The 20,693-nt window shown below is 69.1% G+C and overlaps 2 protein-coding genes across 3 annotated transcripts in view; both read left to right on the top strand.

The window, feature by feature from the left end:
• Nucleotides 1-5,528, top strand: part of LOC136995025 (atherin-like) — an 18,117-nt gene extending 12,589 nt beyond the window's left edge. The window contains 7 exon segments of the mRNA XM_067314594.1: nucleotides 106-247; nucleotides 250-405; nucleotides 1,506-1,671; nucleotides 1,673-1,787; nucleotides 3,368-3,460; nucleotides 3,890-4,001; nucleotides 5,320-5,528. Coding sequence (XP_067170695.1) covers nucleotides 106-247; nucleotides 250-405; nucleotides 1,506-1,671; nucleotides 1,673-1,787; nucleotides 3,368-3,460; nucleotides 3,890-4,001; nucleotides 5,320-5,481 — 946 coding nt within the window. The 3' untranslated portion in view covers nucleotides 5,482-5,528.
• An 892-nt stretch (nucleotides 5,529-6,420) lies between these two features.
• MAP2K7 (mitogen-activated protein kinase kinase 7) lies at nucleotides 6,421-18,744 on the top strand. 2 transcript variants are annotated; one of them, XM_067314564.1, is made up of 12 exons: nucleotides 6,421-6,571; nucleotides 9,068-9,115; nucleotides 10,741-10,909; nucleotides 11,729-11,795; nucleotides 11,891-12,004; nucleotides 12,556-12,675; nucleotides 13,647-13,754; nucleotides 16,066-16,245; nucleotides 16,350-16,430; nucleotides 17,170-17,312; nucleotides 17,392-17,437; nucleotides 17,932-18,744. In XM_067314564.1, exons 1-12 carry the CDS (start codon nucleotides 6,448-6,450, stop codon nucleotides 18,067-18,069), a joined length of 1,338 nt encoding a protein of 445 aa, XP_067170665.1. In that variant the 5' UTR covers nucleotides 6,421-6,447; the 3' UTR covers nucleotides 18,070-18,744. The 2 variants fall into 2 exon arrangements, with proteins under 2 accessions (XP_067170665.1, XP_067170666.1); XM_067314565.1 differs by lacking the exon at nucleotides 9,068-9,115.
• Nucleotides 18,745-20,693: the final 1,949 nt, after the last annotated feature.

A 20,693-nucleotide genomic window follows, 5' to 3' on the forward strand; every position in this document is an offset into this window, starting at 1 on the left:
TCCCGAGCGGACGCGGGCGAGCTGGAGAAGCTCATCCAGCAGCGCGCCGTGCTGCGCGTCAGCTACAAGGGCAGCATCTCCTACCGCAACGCCGCCCGCGTCCAGCCGCCGCGCCGGCCCCCCGCCCGCCGCCGCCGCCGCCGGGCCGCCCGCCGCCGCCCGCCGCGCCGCCGAGCCGCCCGTCAGCCTCCGCGACGCCGCCCGCTACCTGGGCGGCGACGGGCGCCTCACGCGCGGCCGCCTCCAGGGCTCGGCGCTGCGGCCGACGGCGGCCTCGGCCCCGGCAGCGGGAGCGGCGGCGGCGGCGGCGGCGGCGGGGGGCGGCTGGAGCGCACCCGCCTCGCCACCATCGCCATGGCCCGCGCCGAGCGCGGCCGCGGCGGCGCCGCCGGGCGGGCCCGCAAGGTGAGGGGCGCCGCGGGGGGGGGGGGGGAGTCTGTGAGGGGAACCGGGGGGGGGCTGTGAGGGGCGGGAGGGCGCGGGGGAGGGGCTGTGAGGGGAACCGGGGGGGGGGTCTGTGAGGGACCGGAGGGGCGGGAGGTCGCCGCGGGGGGGGGGGGGTCGGTGAGGGGAACCGGGGGGGGGCGCCGGGGGGGTTCTGTGAGGGAAACTGGGGGGGGGTCTGTGAGGGGAACCGGGGGGGGGGGCGCAGACCGGCACCGGAGGGGGCGGTGGTGAGGGGGGGGGGACCGTGAGGGGCACTGGGGGGGGGTCTATGAGGGGAACCGAGGGGGGGGGATCTGTGAGGGGCGGGAGGGCACCGGGGGGGGGGGTTGTGAGGGAACCGGGAGGGCTGGGGGTCACCGCGGGGGGGGGGGTCAGTGAGGGGAACCGGGAGGGGCTGGGGGTCACCGCGGGGGGGGGGTCAGTGAGGGGCACCGGGCTGGGGGGGGGGGATCGGCCCCGGGGGGGCAGCGGGCAGGGGGCCCTGTGAGGGGGTGCGAGACCCCGACTGGGGGGGGCTTCGTGTTTGTGGGGGGTCACAGAGGGGATCCGGGATAGACTGGGGTGGGGGGGTCCCGGGGGGGGGAGGGGACTGGGACAGACCAGACCTGGGGGCTCCCAGTGTTTGGGGGGGGGAGTCCTGGGGGGGAGGTCCCGATATTTGGGGGGGGTTGCGATTGGGGGGGGGGCAGGGCGGACTGGGCCTGGGGGGGAGTGCCGGTGTTTGGGGGGGGGTGTCTGTCTTGGGGGGTTAATTGGGGGGGTGGTGGGGGCTGTTTTGGGTGCTGGGCAGGGGTCTCAGGGGTTTTGGGGGTGCCACACTAGGTGTTGGGGAGCAGGATGGGCTCCCCGGTGGGGGGGGGACACCCCTCAGCCCCCTCTCTGTTAATTAACCCCCTCCCGCCTTTTGGGGTGCCCAGCAAGTGGGGAAACTGAGGCAGCGCCGAGCCCCGGCGGGGGGGGGGGGCACACATTCAGGCCCCGGTTGTGGGGAAACTGAGGCACGGCGCAGCCCTGCGCCCCCCCCCCCCTTAATTCCTCTTTCTCCCCCCTGCCCGCAGCCCCCCAAAAGCGGCGCCGACAAGGAGGAGGAAGACGAGGAGGAGGATGAGGAGGAGGAGGAGGACGGCACGGCCTCGGAGGGCTCCGAGGGCTCCGAGGAGGGGGCGGCGCCGCGGGCGCTCAACGGCGAGTGCCGGGGCGGCGCGGGGGGGCCGGGGGGGCGCGGGGGGCCCCCCCCGGGGCGCCGCTCGCCGAGCCCCACCGCCTGCCCAAGGCCTGCTCGCCCGGCGAGAGCGCCTGCCCCAACCTCGACGGCGCCTTCGGCCACCCCGACAGAGCAGGTGGGCGCCCCCCCCCCGCCCCCCCCCCCCACGGGGACCCAGGCGTCCGGGCGGGGGGGGGGGGGGCTGCTATGGGGGGGGGATCCAGGGGGCAGACCTAGGGGGCTGCTAGGGGGTGGGATGTCGGGGGGCTGCTATGGAGTGGGATGGGGGGGGCTGTGGCATGGGATGTGGGGGGGGGTGCTATGGGGTGGGATTTGGAGGCTGCTATGGGGGGATTTGGGGGTGCTGTGTTGTGGGGGGACTTGGGGGGCTGCTGTGGGTGGGATGTGGGGGGGGCTGCAATGGAGTGGGATGTGGGGGGGCTGTGGCATGGAATGTGGGGGGGGCTGCTATGGGTGGGATTGGGGGGGCTGCTATGGAGGGGGATTGGGGGGGCTGCTATGGGGGGATTTGGGGGGGCTGTGTTGTGGGGGACTTGGGGGGCTGCTATGGGGTAGGATGGGGGGGCTGTGTTGTGGGGGACTTGGGGGCTGTGACATAGGATTTTGGGAGGGGGCTGCTATGGGGGGATTTGGGGGGGCTGTGTCATGGGGGGGACTTGGGGGGCTGCTATGGGGTAGGATGTGGGGGGGCTGTGTTGTGGGGGGGCTTGGGGGACTGTGACATGGGATTTGGGGGACTGCTATGGAGTGGGATGGGGTTGTGGCATGGGATGTGGGGGGGCTGCTATGGGGGGATTTGGGGTGCTGTGTTGTGGGGGGACTTGGGGGGCTGCTATGGGTAGGATGGGGGGGCTGTGTTGTGGGGGGCTTGGGGGCTGTGACATGGGATTTGGGGGGGCTGCTATGGAGTGGGATGGGGGGCTGTGGCATGGGATGTGGGGGGCTGCTATGGGGGGATTTGGGGTGCTGTGTTGTGGGGGGACTTGGGGGCTGCTATGGGGTGGGATGTGGGGGGGCTGTGTTGTGGGGGGGCTTGGGGGGCTGTGACATGGGATTTGGGAGGGGGCTGCTATGGGGGGGGGGAAGGCTGGGGGGGCACATGGGGGACTGTGGGGGGGGGGTTGGGGGGCTGTGGCCTGGGGATGTGGGGGCTGCTATGGGGTGGGATTTGGGGGGCTGTGTCTTGGGGGGGGCTGCTATAGGGGTAGGACTTGGGGGCTGTGTTGGGGGGGTAACATGGGGGGCTCTTCCATGGGGGGCGAGAGAGCTGCTTGGGAGATTTGGGGGGGATGCTATGGGGTGGGACTTGGGGGGCTCTGCCGTGGGGGGGTGAGAGAGCTGCTTGGGGGGATTTGGGGGACCTGTCTTGGGGTGCTGGGGGATATTGGGGTGCTGGGGGGCAGTTGGGGGGTCTTGGGGCACTGGGGGGTGCCAGGGGGCTGTTTTGGGGTGCTGGGGGATATTGGGGTGCTGGGGGGCAGTTGGGGGGGGTCTTGGGGCACTGGGGGGGTGCCGGGGGGCTGTTTTGGGGTGCTGGGGGCTGCTTTGGGGGTCTTGGGGTGCAGAGAAGGATATTGGGGGGCGGTTTGGGGTCCTGGGGGCTGTTTTGGGGGTCCCAGGGTGCAGGCAGGGATATTGGGGGGGCTGTTTGGGGGGGGTCCTGGGGCGCCGTGTGCTGACCCCGCTGTCCCGCAGTGTCCCCAGCGCTGGCGGGTGCCGAGCCCTCGGTGCCCTGTCCCCGGGCCGGCCGGGGGTCCAGGCCGCCGACGGGGCCCCCTTCAGCTGCACGTGAGTGGGGGGGGCCCTCGTGTCCCCATGTGTCCCCCCCCGTGTCCCCGTGTCCCCTACATGTGTCTCCATGTCCCCCCGTGTCCCCAGCCCTTTATCAGCCAGGCTGTGATATCCCCCCTGACCCCCTCTCCCCCTTGTGTGACCCCTCTGTCCCCCCCCCCCCCCAAATCCACCAGTTTGGTGGCCCCTACGTGTCCCCATGTGTGACCCCCCCCAACGTGGTGGCCCTGTCACTGATGCTGCGGTGGCCCTGTCCCTGGTGGCACGGCGGCTCCCCTTCCCCAGGGCTCAACCCGGCGTCTCCCCGTCCCCTCGGGTGCCGCAGCCCCATGCTCGGGGCCGTGTCCCTGTGACGTCCCCTCCCCAGGGTGACCGGTGTCCCTCTGTCCCCCGCCGGGGTGACCGATGTCCCCATGGCGTCCCCAGGGCCGCCAAGAAGGAGAAGGCGGCCGACCCCGTGGAGTGGACGGTCCGGGACGTGGTCGACTACTTCACGGAAGCCGGCTTCCCCGAGCAGGCGACGGCCTTCCAGGAGCAGGTGGGTCCCCTCCGGTCCCCCCCCTGTCCCCTGTGTCCCCCCCGGCTGGACACCGGGGACCCTGCGCCCCCAGCTCCCCCTGGTTCTCCTCCCTTGGCGCTTGGGGGACAGCTGAGCCCCCCCCCCCCAAGTGGCTGCTGTCCCCATCCCCAGCTGGGTCCCCTCCACCCCCTGTCCCCAGTGGCTTGTCCCACTCTGGTTGTCCCATCCCCAGGGGGTTCCTGGCTGTCCCCCGTCTCTTGAGGGCTGTCCCCAACCCAGGTCAGGTCCCTGTCCCCTGTCCCTAACAGCTGTCCCTACCCATTCCCTGTCCCCTCCCTGTCCTCAACTGGTCCCGGACTGTCCCCTTGTCCCTAGGTGGTCCCTGAGGGGTGTTCCTGGGCAGTGTCCCCTCCTGGCAGGCAGCACTGTCCCCACAGATGTCCCCCCCTGTCCCCATGGGTGTCCCCCTTGTCCCTGGGCAGTGTCCCTCTCCCTTCCCTCCCTGGCGGTGTCCCCCATGCCAGTGGGTGCCCCCTGTCCCCATGTGGTGTCCCCCATCCCGGTGGGTGCCCTCCAGGTGCCCCTGTCCCCATGTAGTGTCACCCTGGGTATCCCCCCATCCTGGCAGGTGCCCCCAATCCTGGTGGGTGCCCGCCCCGGGGTGTCCCCTGCTCCCTTGCAGTGTCCCCCGTCCCTGTGGGTGCCCCCTGTCCCCATGCAGTGTCCCCCCAGGGTGCCCCCCCCCATCCCAGCGGGTGACCCCCATCCCAGCAGGTGCCCCCCTGTCCCCACGCAATGTCCCCCACCCAGGGTGCCCCCCCCCATCCCAGCGGGTGCCCCCCATCCCTTGCAGTGTCCCCTCTGGGCCCCCCCATCCCAGTGGGTGCCCCCCATTGAAGGAGGTGCCCCCTGTCCCCACGCAATGTCCCCCCTGGGTGCCCCCCCCATCCCAGTGGGTGCCCCCCCATCCCAGCAAGTGTCCCCCCCGGGTTGCCCCCCCATCCCAGTGGGTGCCCCCCATCCCCATGCAATGTCCCCCTGGGTGCCCCCCCCATCCCAGCGGGCGCCCCCCATCCACCATGCAATGTCCCCCTGGGTGCCCCCCCCCATTCCCATGCAGTGTCCCCTCTAGGGTGCCCCCCCCAAGCACTGCCCCCCCCCCATGTAGTGTCCCCCATCCCAGCAAATCCCCCCCACCCCTTAGCAATGCCCCCTCCCCCAGAACATCCCCCACCCCACTGGCTGCCCCCACCCCCCTCACCCCCCACCCCAGGGTGCCCCTGCTGCCATGGGGGGGGGGTGACTAACTCCCCCCCCCGCCCCCCCCCCCCCGCAGGAGATCGACGGGAAGTCGCTGCTGCTGATGCAGCGGGCGGACGTGCTGACGGGCCTCTCCATCCGCCTGGGCCCCGCGCTCAAGATCTACGAGTACCACGTGAAGCTGCTGCAGCGCAGCCACTTCGAGGAGGACGAGGGCCCCGAGGCCTTCCTCGGCTGAGCGCCCGCGCCCCACGGACTCTGGGGGGGGGGGGCACCCCCACCATCCTCCTCCTCTTCCTCCCCCCTCCCCCCCCCCCCGGCTGGGCCTCCCCCAGCCTCCTCTGCGACGCGGGGTCGGCACCGGGAGGGCGGCACTGGGAGGGGGGTTTTATTCTTTTTTTTTTTTTCCTTCTTTTTTTTTTTTTTTTTTTTGGGGGGGGGAACGGGACGGTTTTGGGGGTTGCTGCCCCCGGAGTTGTGTTTTAACCTGCCCCAGCCTGTGGCCCCCCCCCCCCCACACACACTTCTTCACTGGGGTCTGCCCCCTCCCACCCCACCTCCATTTCTCCTGGGCCTGGCTTGTTTTGGGGTTTTTTAAATAAAAAGGAAAAAAGTGAAGGAAGAGCCCCCGTGTGGGTCTGGGGGGGGGGCGGATGTTTGGGGTGGTTTCATGGTGGGGGGGGGTGCTGGCAGCCTGGACACCTGGGTCCCCTCAGGTGCCCCCCCCAAGGGGGGGGTCACAGCCTCTTGCTGATCTCTTGCCCCTTCCAAATACCCTGCTTGGCGGGGGGGGAAACATCATCCTTAGGTGGGGGGGGGGTCTTGGATGGGGGGGTTAGGGGTGTTGGGGGGGTCCTGGCTTGTATGCGCATGCGCTGATTGCCCCCCACCCCACCTGCGGTTGCGCCGCCGCCGCACGCGGGGGCGCCAGCGCGCCGGGGGTGGGGGGAAGCCAGAGGGGCCGCGCATGCGCGCTGACTCCCCCGAGCTTGCCAAGGGAAGGGAGGGAGCTGCGCGCATGCGCACCCCGGGCCAACGGGAGGGGGCGTGGCGCGGCGGACGGTGGCCGGCGGCGGGCCCTAAAGGCGGCGGCGGAGCGCGAGCGCGCGCGCGGCGGACGGCGGCCCTGGCGGGGCCAGTCGGCGCCTGCGCACTGCGCTGTTTGTGTATTCTGGCTGCGCGGCGGCGCTGGCTCCGGGCGAAGATGGCGGCGTCCTCGCTGGAGCAGAAACTCTCCCGCCTGGAGGCCAAGCTCAAGCAGGAGAACCGCGAGGCCCGCCGCAGGATCGACCTCAACCTCGAGATCAGCCCGGCCCGAGCCCGGCCCAGTAAGGAGGGGCCGGAGGGGAGGGGAGCCTCGAGGGGGAGGGGAGGCCGGGGGGGGGCAGCTGGGGTGGGGGATTTGGGGCGGTATTGGGGGGTATTGGGGTTAGCTGAGGGTATATTGAGGGGTATGGGGGCAGTTGGCGCAGCATTGAGGGGTATAGGGGTAGTTGAAACTGTATTGAGGGGTATTTGGGGCAGTACTGAGGGCTGTGGGGGGTATTTAGGGCAGTGTTGAGGAATATGGGGATATTTCGGGCTGTACTGAGGGGCATTGGGGTAGTATTAAGGGTCTTGGGGGGCGTTTGGGGCCTTATTGAGGGATATGGGGGGTATTTGGGGCAGTTTTGAGTGGTCTGAGGGCAGTTGGGACTGAATTGGGGAGCAGGTGGGGTTGTATTGGGGAAATGGTGATATTTAGGGTAGTTTTGTGGGGTATGGGGGCAGTTGGGGTGGTATTGAGAGGTCTGAGGGTAGTTAGGGCTGTATTGGGGGAAATGGGGGGGTATTTGGACCGGTTTTGTGGGGTATGGGGCAATTGGGGCAGCACTGAAAGCTCTGAGGGCAGTTGGGGCTGTGTTGGGGAAACGGGGGGCATTTGGGGTGGTATTGGGGAAAATGGGGGCAGATGGGGCCGAGTTGGGGTTATTGCGGGGCACTTGGGGCAGTTTTGAGGGGCATGGGGGGCAATTAGGATTGTATTGGGGAGGTGGGGGTTGTTGGGGCTGTTTGAGGGACTATGAGAGCAGTTGGGGCAGTACTGAGGGGCTGGGGGGGCAACTGGGGCAGTATTGGCAGAAACGGAGGGGAAGCTGGGGCTGTATTGAGAGGTTTGGGGGCAATTGAGGGTGTTTTGGGGAAATGGGGGCAGTTGGGGCAGTAATTAGTGACATTGGGGGGCAGCTGGGGCAGTATTTGGGGCATTAGGGGTAGTTGAGGGTGTATTTGGGGATGGGGGGGCAGCTGGGCTGTTTCGGAGGTTTCCGGGGCAGTTGGGGGCTTGACTTGGGGAAATGGGGATAGTGAGGCTCTATTAGGGGTTTGGGGGCAGTTGAGGCACTTCTGGAGCAAACGGGGGGGCAGTTTGGGACAGCTGAGATACAGTGGAGCAAACGGGGAGATTTTGGGACAGTCAGGGCAGTTTGGGGACAGCTGAGAAACACTGGAGCAAACGGGAGATTTGGGGACAGTCAGGGCAGTTTGGGACAGCTGAGAAACACTGGAGCAAACAGGGGGGAGCAAGCAGGGCAATTTGGGGGCAGTTGGGCAGTTTGGGGACAGCTGAGATACAGTGGAGCAAACGGAGTGGTTTTGGGGACAGTCGGGGCGGTTTTGGGGACAGTCAGGGCAGTTTGGGGACAGCTGAGAAACACTGGAGCCAATTGGGGGGGGGGCAAACAGAGCGGTTTTGGGGACAGTTGAGGTGGTATCGGAGCGAACGGGGGGCGTCGGGCACCCGGGGCCGTATGGCGGCGTTGGAGGGAGAGGAGAATTTTGGGGGCAAACACCGGGGATTCGGGGCGGGGGGGGGGGTGGGGGGGTTGGCCGCGGCCTCGCCAGGGCGGCGCCGGTCCCGGGGCAGCCGGGGTGACCTTGACGGGGGCCGGGCGCGCCGCGGGGGGGGCGGCTGCGAGGGCACCGGCGGCCGAGCAGCGCTCTGGGGTCGCAGCGCGGCTGCCCCGGACTCCTGGGCCCCCTGGGGCGGGCGCCCGGCGAAGTGTCGCCCCGGCCGCGAGCGCCCCGGAAGGCGTCCCGGCGCCCGGCGGCTTTTCCTGCTTTCGGGAGCGGCGGGTTTTTCGGCGCTTGGGAGCCGGCGGGTTTCGTAGGTGGGGGAAACGCTGCTTTTTTGCAGGTTTGGGGAGTGTTGCTTTTTGCCGGTTGGGGGGGGGGACACCGGTTTTTGGTGTGGGGGGGGAGTATCTGTTTTTCTAGGTCTGGGAAACGTTTTTTGGGGACCTCGGGACGGTCGATTTTTCGAGGTTTGGGAAACACTGACTTTCCGGAGCCTGGTGGGGTCCATTGATTTTTGGGGGTCTGGAATCCATTGATTTTCTAGGTTTGGGAAGTATTTTTGGGGACCTCGGGACCGTCGTTTTTTGGGGGGGGGGGATTAGGCAAAGTCACTTTTTTTCCCCCCCGTTTGGAGACCGTCGCTTTTTCGGGCCTGGAACGGCCGGTTTCAGGCCGCTGCCACCGGCGGCTCCTCCGCCTCCCCCTCGCCATCCTCCCCCTGCCCCGTTTGCTCCTCTCCCTTCCCGCGCCGCGATTGGAGTTTTCCTTTAGTTTTTCCTTTTTGTCATTCTTTTGATTTTGCTCCTTTCTGCTTTTCTTTATTTTTTTTTTCCCCGTTTTAGTTTTCTGTTGCCGCCTGGGTTTGTTTCTGTTGTGATTTATGGTGTGTTTTTCTCCCCTTTTTTTTTTTAATTTTATTTTCTTTCTTTCTTTTTTCTTTCTTTCTTTCTGTTGTTGTTTTGTTCCGTTTCTTCCTTCTCCCCCTCCAGTTATTGTGATCACTCTAAGCCCTGCTCCCGCTCCATCCCAACGAGCAGGTACCACGACTTTTTCTTCCGCGCCGCTTGGACTCATCCCGTGTCGTCTCGCTTTTAACGCTCCCCCCCCCCCCCAAACCGCGATGCGGCCGCTTCCCCCTCGGCGGGCGCCTCGTTTCGGAGGGCGCCGCTTCTCCCCCGTCCTCTGCTTTCCCCGGATTTTGCCCCCTTCCCCTCTGCTCGCCCCCCCCCCGCCCCCGGCCTCCCTGCCTGTGGCATGGTTGCGGCGCCGCGGGGTGCATGGGGCGACTCGGCGCCTGCGTGGGGCGACTCGGCGCGGGAGCGGGGTGACTCGGCACGGGGCGGCCGGGCGCGGGAGCCGCCGGCGAGCGCTCCGGTCCGGCTAGCATGGGGCAACTTGGTGCGGGAGCCTCCGGTGAGCGCTCCGGCCGGAGCGGGGCGACTCAGCGCCTGCGCAGGGCGACTTGGCGTGGCGGTGGCCCGACTCAGCACGGGAGCGGTCCGTCTCGGTGCCGGGGCAGCTGGCGAGCGCTCTGGTCCGGCTGGTGTGGGGCGACTTGGTGTGGGGGGCGGCTGGCTAGTGGTCCAGTCCGGCCGGTATGGGGCGACTCAGCACGGGAGTGGGGCGACTCAGCGCCTGCGCAGGGTGACTCAGCGCTTGTGCAGGGCGACTCGGCGCGGCGGTGGCCCGTCTCGGCGTGGGGGCAGCCGGCGAGTGCTCTGATCCGGCCAGCGAGCGCTCCCATCCAGTTGGCGTGGGGCGACTCGGCACTTGCGCGGGGCGACTCGGCGCGGCGGTGGCCCGACTCAGCAGTTGCGCGGCCCGACTCAGCATGAGAGCGGTCCGACTCGGTGCAGGGGTGGCCGGCAAGCGCTCCGGTCCTGCTGGCGCGGAGCGACTGGGCGCGGGAGCGTCCGGCAAGCGCTCCGACCTCCGCGGGGCGACTCGGCGCCTGCGCGGGGTGACTCGGCGCGGCGGTGGCACAACCTGGCGCAGGAGCGGTCCGTCTTGGCGCGGGGGCGCCCGGCGAGCGCTCCGATCCGGCCTCCGCCGGCTGGCTGGGTGTGGGAGCCTCCAGCGAGCGCTCCAGCCTCCGTGGGGCGACTCGGCACAGGAGTGGGGCGACTCAGCGCCTCTGTGGGGCGACTCAGCATGGCGGTGGCCCGACTTGGCGCTGGAGCGGCCGGCGAGCGCTCCGGTCTGGCTGGCGTGGGGCGACTCAGCATTTGCATGAGGCAACTTGGCACTTGCATGGGGCGACTCGGCACGGCGGTGGCCCGACTCAGCAGTTGTGTGGCCCGACTCGGCGCGAGAGCGGTCTGTCTCGGCGCGGGGGGCGAGCGCTCCGATCCAGCTGCTGCCGGGTGACCGGGCGCGGGAGCCACCGGCGAGCGCTCCGGCACGTGCGCGGGGTGACTCGACGCCTGTGTGGGGTGACTCGGCGCAGGAGCGGTCCAGCTTGGCGCTCAGGTCTGGCCAGTGCGGGGTGACTCGGCACTAGCACAGGGCGACTCGGCGCTTGCGCGGGGCGACTCGGCATTAGCACAGGGTGACTCGAGCGACTCGGCGCTGGTGCAGGGCGACTCAGCGCTGGCGTGGGGCGACTCGGTGCGGCGGTGGCCGGCCTCGGCGTGGGGTGACGCCCGTCTCCGCTCGTCCCCAGCTCTGCAGCTGCCGCTGGTGCCCGACGGTGGCGGTGGTGGCGGCGGTGGCCGCCCGGCGGCTGTGGCCCCCCCGGATGCCGCCGCCCCCCCGCCGCCGCCCCCCGCCCGGCCCCGCCACATGCTGGGGCTGCCCCCGCCCCCCTTCCTCATGCACCGCAGCATGGAGAGGTGAGCGCCTGCCCCCGCACCCCCCTTGGCTGCAGCCCTGGTGGCTGATTGGCTGGGTTGGGGGGGAACCCTGTGAGCTGATTGGCCGGGGGTCCAGGGGACTGGGGGCTGGGGGTGGGGGGGAGAGTGTGTGTGCTGATTGGCTGGATATGGGGGAGAGCGTGCATGCTGATTGGCTGGGGGTGGGAGGGGGGACTGTGTGCTGATTGGCTGGGGGGAGGGGGACTGCATGCTGGTTGGTTGGGGGGGGAGGGGAGACTGTGCATGATGATTGGCCAGATGCAGGGGAGACTGTGTGTGCTGATTGGTCAGGTGTGTGTGTGTGTGTGTGTGTGTGGGGAGGAGCACCATGTGTACTGATTGGTTGAATGTTCAGGAGCCCACAAGTGCTGATTGGCCAGGCTGGGGGTGGGGGGAGTGTGGTGTGTTGTTGCTTGGCCCAGTGTGTTTGCGAGCGTGTGTGCTGATTGGCCAGGCAGCTGGGAGCCCCTGATGCTGATTGGCCGGGAGCCTCCATGTGCTGATTGGCCAGGCAGCCAGGAGCCTCCTGATGTTGATTGGCTGCCAAATTCCCTGTGCTGATTGGCCAGGAGCCTCTGTGTGCTGATTGGCCAGGCAGCCAGGAGCCCCCTGATGCTGATTGGCCGCCAAACTCCCTGTGCTGATTGGCTGGGCAGCCAGCAGCCCCTGCCCCCCACTCCCCAACATTGCTCCCAGCCGGCCGAGCCAATCAGGGCTGCCGAGATGGGGGTGGGCGGGGCCTGTCTCTGCCCCGCCCCCCCAATGGAGGGAAACTGAGGCAGGGCCGCTCGCCCCCAGCATGGAGATCGACCAGAAGCTGCAGGAGATCATGAAGCAGACGGGCTACCTGACCGTGGGCGGGCAGGTGAGCGCCGGGGGGTCCCCCCACATGTCCCCCCGCGTGTCCCCCCCCCCCCCGCCGTGTCCCCACGTCCCCCCCTGACGTCCCCCCCCCCGCAGCGCTACCAGGCCGAGATCAACGACCTGGAGAACCTGGGCGAGATCGGCAGCGGCACCTGCGGGCAGGTCTGGAAGATGCGCTTCCGCAAGAGCGGCCACGTCATCGCCGTCAAGGTGGGCGCCCCGGACGCCGGGGCCCTTCCCCCCTTCCCCCCCCGCCCCAGATGCCGGGGCCCCTCTCCCGCTGGGGAGTGGGGCAGGGGCTGGGCTCTTCCCCCCCGTTCGTGCCTCAGTTTCCCCTGTACAGGGGGTGGGTGGGGAGGGTGTCAGGATGCAGCCACCCCCCTCTGCCTCGGTTTCCCCTGGTTTTGGGGGCGGGAGTTGGGTCAGGATGCGGCCCTGTCCCTGTTGTGTTGTTCCCCCCCCCCCCGTGCCTCAGTTTCCCCCCCACGCAGGGCAGGTCAGGATGTGGCCCCATCCCCTCCCTGTGCCTCGGTTTCCCTGCTGGCAGGGCAGGATGTGGCCCTGTGCCCCCCCCCCCAAACCCTGTGCCTCGGTTTCCCCCCCCGCCAAGTGGGTCAGGATGCGGCCCCGTCCCCTTCCCCGTGCCTCAGTTTCCCCCCACGCTGGGTGGGTCAGGATGCGGCCCCATCCCACCCCCCGTGCCTTGGTTTCCCCCCACGCGAGGACGGATCAGGATGCGGCCCCCTGTCCCCCCCCGGCAGCAAATGCGCCGCTCGGGGAACAAGGAGGAGAACAAGCGCATCCTCATGGACCTCGACGTGGTGCTCAAGAGCCACGACTGCCCCTACATCGTCCAGTGCTTCGGCACCTTCATCACCAACGTGAGTGCTCCCGCGCCGCCGCCGGATCCGGCCCCCGCTGCCGGCATCCAGCCCCGGATCCGGCCCCGGCCCCGCTGCCGGCACCCGGCCCTGCCCCACAGCGGCATCCGGCCCCTCAATGTGCCTGGCCCTGCTGCCGGGATCCAGCCCTCGTCCCCGGATCCGGCCCCACTGCCGGGATCCAGCCCTCGTCCCCGGATCCGGCCCCACTGCCGGGATCCAGCCCTCGTCCCCGGATCCGGCCCCACTGCCGGGATCCAGCCCTCGTCCCCGGATCCGGCCCCACTGCCGGGATCCAGCCCTCGTCCCCGGATCCGGCCCCGGCCCCACTGCTGGCACCCGGCCCTGCCCCACAGCGGCATCCGGCCCCTCAATGTTCCTGGCTCTGCTGCTGGGATCCAGCCCCAGCCCTCGGATCCAGCCCCTGTGCCTGGGTCCGGCCCCCCGATGTCCCCAGCCCCACTGCCAGGATCCAGCCCTCGTCCCCAGATCCGGCCCCGCTGCCGGGATCCAGCCCTTGTCCCCGAATCCGGCCCTGGCCCCGCTGCCGGGATCCGGCCCTCGTCCCCAGATCCAGCCCCGGCCCTGCTGCTGGGATCCAGCCCTCGTCCCTGGATCCGGCCCCGGCCCTGCTGCTGGGATCCAGCCCTCGTCCCTGGATCCGGCCCCACTGCTGGGATCCAGCCCTCATCCCCGAATCTGGCCCCGGCCCTGCTGCCAGGATCTGGCCCCTGTGCCTGGATCCGGCCCCTCGCTGCTCCCGAGACTGCTGCAGGGATCCAGCCCCACCGCCAGGATCTGGCCTCTGGGTGCCCCTGGCTCCAGCCCTGGCTTCCCCTCCTGGGTCCCGGCGGTGCCTGGATCTGCCCCCCAGCACCGCATCCGTCCCCATCCCCGTTCCCCCCACTTCCCTGGCACTGCATCCCCCCCCGGCGCCGGATGCGGCCTGGGGCTGAGGCCGGCTTGCGCAGACCGACGTCTTCATCGCCATGGAGCTGATGGGCACCTGCGCCGAGAAGCTCAAGAAGCGGATCCAGGGCCCCATCCCCGAGCGCATCCTGGGCAAGATGACGGTGGCGGTGAGCGGGATCCCGCGGCCGGGGGGTGGGGGGGGTGCCAGGGGATCCCAGGATCCGTCCCTGTGGCACTGGGGGCTCTCCGGAGGCGGCTGCGGGCTCCTGGGATCCATCTGTGCAAGGCCAGGGGCTCTCTGGAGCCGGCCAGGGGCTCCCAGGATCCATCTGTGCAGCGCTGGGGGCTCTTGGGATCCATCCATGTGGTGCTGGGGGCTCTCTGGAGCCAGCCGGGGGCTCCCAGGATCTGTCCGTGTGAGGCCAGGGGCTCCCTGGAGCTGGACGGAGGCCGCCAGGATCGGTCTGTGCAGGGCTGGGGGTTCTCTGGAGCCAACTGGGGGCTCCCGGGATCTGTCTGCATGAGGCTGGGAGCTCTCTGGAGCCGGCTGCAGCCCCTGGGATCTGGCCGTGCGAGGCTGGGTGCTCCCAGGATCCATCGGTGCAGGGCCAGGGGTTCTCCGGAGCTGGTTAGGGGCTCCCAGGATCCATCAGATTGGGGCCGGGGGCTCTCAAGCCGATTGGGAGCTTCTGGGATCCATCCGGAGGGGGCTGGGGGCTCCCGGGATCCCTCCACCTGGGTCTGGGGCTCTCTGGAGCTGGCTGGGGCTCCCAGGATCCGTTGGTGTGGCACTGGGGGCTTCTCGGAGCTGATCAGGGGCTCCCGGAATCCATCAGCACGGTACTGGGGGCTCTCCGGAGCCAGCCGGGGGCTCCCGGGATCCATCAGCATGGTGCTGGGGGCTCTCTGGAGGTGGTCAGGGGCTCCTGGGATCTGTTGGTGTGGCACTAGGGTCTCCCGGGATCCATCGGCATGGCACCGGGGGCTCTCCAGAGCTGGTCAGGGGCTCCCGGGATCCATTTGTGTGGGACCGGGGTCTCCTGGGCTCCATCGGCATGATGCCGGGGGCTCTCCAGAGCTGACCGGGGGCTCCCGGGATCTCTCCGCACGGTGCCGGGGGCTCCTGGGATCTGTGGGTGCAGGGCCGGGGGCTCTCAGGATCCCTCCACATGGGGCCAGGGACTCCCGGGTTCCCTCCGCATGGTGCCAGGGGCTCTCCAGAGGTGGGTGGGAGCTCCTGGGATCCCTCTGCACGGTGCCAGGGGCTCTCCGGAGCCGGGTGGGAGCTCCCGGGCTCCCTCCGCATGGTGCCAGGGGCTCTCCGGAGGTGGGTGGGAGCCCCCGGGATCCCTCTGCGTGGTGCCAGGGGCTCTCCAGAGCCAGGTGGGAGCTCCCAGGATCCCTCTGCACGGTGCCAGGGGCTCTCCAGAGCCGGGTGGGAGCCCCCGGGATCCCTCTGCACGGTGCCAGGGGCTCTCCGGAGCCGGGTGGGAGCCCCCGGGATCCCTCTGCACGGTGCCAGGGGCTCTCCGGAGCCAGGTGGGAGCTCCCGGGCTCCCTCCGCGCAGTGCCAGGGGCTCTCCGGAGCTGGATGGGAGCTCCCGGGATCCCTCTGTGCGGTGCCAGGGGCTCTCTGGAGCTGGGTGGGAGCTCCTGGGATCCCTCTGCATGGTGCCAGGGGCTCTCCGGAGCCGGGTGGGAGCTCCCGGGCTCCCTCCGCATGGTGCCAGGGGCTCTCCGGAGGTGGGTGGGAGCTCCCGGGATCCCTCTGCACGGTGCCAGGGGCTCTCCGGAGGTGGGTGGGAGCCCCCGGGATCCCTCTGCGTGGTACCAGGGGCTCTCCGGAGCCAGGTGGGAGCTCCCGGGCTCCCTCCGCGCAGTGCCAGGGGCTCTCCGGAGCTGGATGGGAGCTCCCGGGATCCCTCTGTGCGGTGCCAGGGGCTCTCTGGAGCTGGGTGGGAGCTCCTGGGATCCCTCTGCGTGGCACCAGGGGCTCTCCGGAGGTGGCCAGGATCTCTCCGGAGGTGGGTGGGAGCTCCCAGGATCCCTCTTTGTGGTGCCAGGGGCTCTCTGGAGCCGGGTGGGAGCTCCCGGGATCCCTCTGCGCAGTGCCAGGGGCTCTCTGGAGCTGGATGGGAGCTCCCAGGCTCCATCGGCATGGCACCGGGGACTCTCCGGAGGTGGGTGGGAGCTCTTGGGATCCCTCTGCGTGATGCCAGGGGCTCTCCGGAGGTGGCCGGGATCTCTCCGGAGGTGGGTGGGAGCTCCCGGGATCCCTCTGCATGGTGCCAGGGGCTCTCCGGAGGTGGCCGGGATCTCTCCGGAGGTGGGTGGGAGCTCCCGGGATCCCTCTGCGTGGCACCTGGGGCTCTCCGGAGGTGGCCGGGATCTCTCCGGAGGCGGGTGGGAGCTCCCGGGCTCCGGCGGCTCCGGGGCTCCGGCGGCGGGGCTCACGGACGCCGCTGCCGCCCCTTGCAGATCGTCAAGGCGCTCTTCTACCTGAAGGAGAAGCACGGGGTGATCCACCGCGACGTGAAGCCCTCCAACATCCTCCTCGACGAGCGGGGCCAGATCAAGCTCTGCGACTTCGGCATCAGCGGCCGCCTCGTCGACTCCAAGGCCAAGACCCGCAGCGCCGGCTGCGCCGCCTACATGGCCGTAAGCGTCCCCCCCCCTCCCAAAAACGGCGGGGCGTCCCCCCGTCCGTCCCCCCGCCGGCGTCCCTGCGCCGCCCCGCCGCAACCCCCCTCTCCCTGCCGCAGCCCGAGCGCATCGACCCGCCGGATCCCACCAAGCCCGACTACGACATCCGCGCCGACGTCTGGAGCCTGGGCATCTCGCTGGTGAGGGCGGCCCCGTCCCCCCCCGTCCCCCCCCGCCGCCGCGTGTTCCCTTGCGTGCTGCGGCGTGTTGGGGCGCGCTCGTGCCCTGCGGGCCGCGGCGTGTTGGGGCGTGCTCGTGCCGTGGCGCGCTTGTGTCCCACGGGCTGAGACGTGTTGGGGCGTGCTCATCCCCGTGTGCTGTGGCGTGCCGGTCCCCATGTGCCGAAGTGTGTCGTGGCGTGCCGGTCCCCGTGTGCCGAAGCGTGCCGATGTGTGCCCCGGCGTGCCGGTCCTCGTGGGCTCAAGCGTGCCGGCGCGTGCCGCAGCGTGCCGGTTCCCGTGTGCCATGGCATGCCGGTCCCCGTGTGTTGAAGCGTGCCGTGGCGTGCCGGTCCCCACGCACCGAAGCGCGGCGTGCCCGTCCCCGCGTGCCGAAGCGTGCCGCGGCGTGCCCGTCCCCGCGTGCCAAAGCGTGCCGCGGCGTGCCCGTCCCCGCGACGTGGCGTGCCTTGGTGTGACGCAGCACGCCGAGGCGTGTCGATGCGTGGCGTGTCGCGGTGCACCTTGGCACGGCGTGATGGGCCGTGTCGATGCATGACGGGCCGTGTTGATGCGTGGTGTGCCAAGGCGTGTCGCCACGGGCCGGGACGTGTTGATGCGTGCCGTGGCGTGCCTCGGCGTGTCGGGCCGTGTCGATGCCTGGCGTGTCGAGGCGTGGCGTGTCGCGGCGTGTCACCGCGTGACGGCGGGTGCCGCGCAGGTGGAGCTGGCCACGGGGCAGTTCCCCTACCAGAACTGCAAGACGGACTTCGAGGTGCTCACCAAGGTGCTGCAGGAGGAGCCCCCCCGGCTGCCCCCCGCCATGGGCTTCTCCGCCGACTTCCAGGCCTTCGTCAGGGACTGGTGGGTGACGAGCGGGGGCGGGGCGGGGCGGGGGGGGCGCCGGGACCCCGCTCACCCCCCCTCTGTCCTCCCCCTACAGCCTCACCAAGGACCACCGCAAGAGACCAAAGTACAACAAGCTGCTGGTGAGTCTGGGGGGGCGCGGGGACACGCGTGTGCGTGGGGACACGCGTGTGCGGGGCTGGGGGGCTGCACTGCATGACACGTGTGGGGACGCGTGTGTGCACGGGGCTGGGACACGCGTGTGCATGTGCTGCTGGGAGGCCACCTCCTTGTCCCCGCGTCCTCGTGTCCTGGGGCTGGTGTCCCCACGTCTGTGCGTCCATGTGTCTGGTGTCCTTACGTCCGTATCCACGTCCCTGTCCGTGTGTCCCTGTCCCCATGTCTATCTGCCCGTGTCCCTGTTCTCGTGTCCTTGTCCCTGCCTGTTTGTGCCCCAATGTCTACATTCTCGTGTCCATGCCCATGTCCCCGTGTCCAGGTCTCTGCGTCCCCGTGTCCATGCCTATATCCCTGTGTCTATGCCCACATCCCCATGTCCATGTCCCCGCGTCCCCACGTCCACGCTTGTGCCCCTGTGCCCGTGTCCCCGCCGCTCAGCCCGCTCTTCCCCCGCCAGGAGCACACCTTCATCAAGCGCTACGAGACGCTGGAGGTGGACGTGGCCTCGTGGTTCAAGGACGTCATGGCCCGCACAGAGTCGCCCCGCACCAGCGGCGTCCTGGGCCAGCACCACCTCCCCTTCTTCACCAGGTAGCCCCGCGGCCGCGGCCCGTGGGCCTCCGGCACCCGCGGGCCGTGCTCCCGGGGGCCGTGAGCCCGTGGTCTCGTGATCCTGGGGGCCACGATCCCATGGTCTCATGGTCCCGTGAGCCTGTGGTCCCCGTGCTCCCATGACCCACGGTCCTGCAGCCCGTGGCTGGTGGTCCCATGACCCATGGTTCTGCAGCCCATGGCTGGTGGTCCCGTGGACTCGTGGTCCGTGATGCCGTGGTCCCATGGTCCTATGGTCCCATGGCCCGTGGTCCCATGGTCCATGGTTCTGCAGCCCGTGGCTGGTGGTCCCGTGGACTCGTGGTCCGTGATGCCGTGGTCACATGGTCCTGTGGTCCTGCAGCCTGTGATCCCATGGCTCATGGTCCTGTGACCCTGTGGCTCATGGTCCTGTGACCCCGTGGTCCATGATCCCGTGGTCCCACGATCCCGTGATCCCATGGCTCATGGTCCTGTGACCTCATGATCCCATGGTCCACGATCTCGTGATCCCACGGCCCGTGATCCCACGGCTCACAGTCCCGTGACCCGTGATCCCGTGGGGCCCCGCGGCCGCCTCTCCCGGCGCTCCGGCCCCGCGGCGCCGTGACAGAAAAGGCTTTTGTTATTTTTTGTTTTTCCCCCCGTTTTCCCTTTTTCCCCCTCTTTTTTTGGGGGGCGTTTTTTGTTTTTTTGGGTTTTCTTTTTTTAAGCCCTTATTTATTGCGCCCGGCGCCGTGGCCGTGCCTCGGTTCCCCCCCCCCCCCCCCATGGGGGCCCTCCCGTGCACGTGTGGCCTCGCTGCCACTGTCACACGCGTGACCTGGCCCCACCGCGGCGACGGGGCAGAGCCACCGGCGAGGGACGGCACGGGGACACGGCACAGGGACACGGCAGGGACACAGCACGGGGACATGGTATGGAGATGTGGCACGGGGACGTGGCACGGAGACGTGACGCAGCGTGGGGACATGGCTCGGAGAATGTGACACAGGGATGTGGCTCGGAGATGTGACACAGGGACGTGGCATGGATATGTGATGCAGCACAGGGATGTGGCATGGAGATGTGACGTAGGGACACGGCACGGAGATGAGATGTAGGGACATGGCCTGGAGACGTGACACAGGGATGCGGCATGGAGACGTGACATGGGGATGCAGCGTGGAGATGTGACAGTGCAGGGACACGGCATGGAGATGCGACACGGAGATGCGGCACGGAGATGTGACATGGAGACACGACGTGGGGACACAGCACAAGGATGCAGGACGGTGGGGTGACACAGGAGCCCCAGGGAGGGATGGCGAGATGGCACAGGGATGTGACATGGAGGGACGGCACGTGGGGACATGGCACGGGGATGTGGCACCGAGGGACGGCGTGGAGATGTGGCACCAAGGGACACGACGTGGAGCGATGACGTGGGGACACGGCACGGAGAGATGGCTCGGAGAGACGCGGCATGGGGACAGGACACGGCATGGGGTGACACGGAGGGACACGACACGGCTACAGCAGGGCAGGACGCCACAGGGACAGGACACGGAGGGCCACCACGGGGACACGGCCCGGAGAAGGTCCCCAGAGCTGCGGGGGGACGAGGACACGCAGTGACAATCAGCGCCAGTCGGCTCTAAGGCTGCGGCGAGTTGGGCCGGGCTCAGCGGGGTGTGGGGACACGCGGGGATGGCGGCTCCCTCCTGGGCATGGGGACACGTGGGGACATGTGGGGACAGATGGCCGTGGCGGGGGGGTGACAGCCCCAGTGCGCAGTGACGCTGCTGCCCGGCCATGTCCTCGCTGTCCCTGTCCCCATCCCAGCCCTGTCCTGTCCCCATTGTGTCCCCATTTCTGTCCTTGTCATGTCCTTGCCCCTGTCCCCATCAGGTCCCTGTCCTGTCCCCATTATGTCCCCATCCCTGTCCTTGTCATGTCCCTGTCCCCAATGTGTCCCCATCCATCCCTGTCCCCATCCCTGTCATGTCCCTGTCCCCCTTGTGTCCCTGTCCTTGTCATGTCCTTGTCCCCAGTGTGTCCCCATCCCTCTCCCCTTCCCATCCCTGTCCTGTCCCCATTGTGTTCCTATCTCTGTCCTTGTCATGTCCCTGTCCCCATCGCGTCCCCGCTGTGTCCCCGTCCCCTCCCGGCTGGGGCTGTGCGTCCTGGGGCCGGGTGGTGGCGGTGGCCCCGCGGCCACGGCCTGCCCCGGCGCCGCGGCGGTTAATTATTATTATTATTATTGTTATTATTATTATTATTATTATTATAAATCCGCATGTCGAAACCGAAGGGGGAACCCGCAGCGCGGCGTCGGCCTGGAGGCGGCCACCGACGGGGCCGGGCCACCCCGGGGGGACGTGGGGACACGGAGGGGACGTGGAGACGTGGGGGATGTGGGGACACAGGAGGACATTTGGGACATGAGGCTGTGGGGGACCTGGGACATGGGGGCCACAGGGGGAACGGAGACATGGGAGGACGTTGGCGGCATACAGGGACATGGGGGGACATTGGGGACATGGGGACACGGAGGGGATGGGGTATGGGAGGACACGGGACACACGAGGGACATGGGGCTATCAGGGCCATAGAAGACACATGGGGGGACATTGGGGACATGGGGAC

This window comes from Apteryx mantelli, chromosome 36, assembly GCF_036417845.1.
Source record: "Apteryx mantelli isolate bAptMan1 chromosome 36, bAptMan1.hap1, whole genome shotgun sequence".
NCBI classification, from domain to species: Eukaryota; Metazoa; Chordata; class Aves; order Apterygiformes; family Apterygidae; genus Apteryx; species Apteryx mantelli.

Coding starts and splice junctions, on each gene's coding strand:
- MAP2K7 (XM_067314564.1), top strand. CDS start 6,448: ATGGCGGCGTCCTCGCTGGAGCAGAAACTCTCCCGCCTGGAGGCCAAG. Junction 9,116..10,740: donor CGCTCCATCCCAACGAGCAG/GTACCACGACTT, acceptor GCTCGTCCCCAG/CTCTGCAGCTGCCGCTGGTG. Junction 17,313..17,391: donor CAGGCCTTCGTCAGGGACTG/GTGGGTGACGAG, acceptor CTCCCCCTACAG/CCTCACCAAGGACCACCGCA.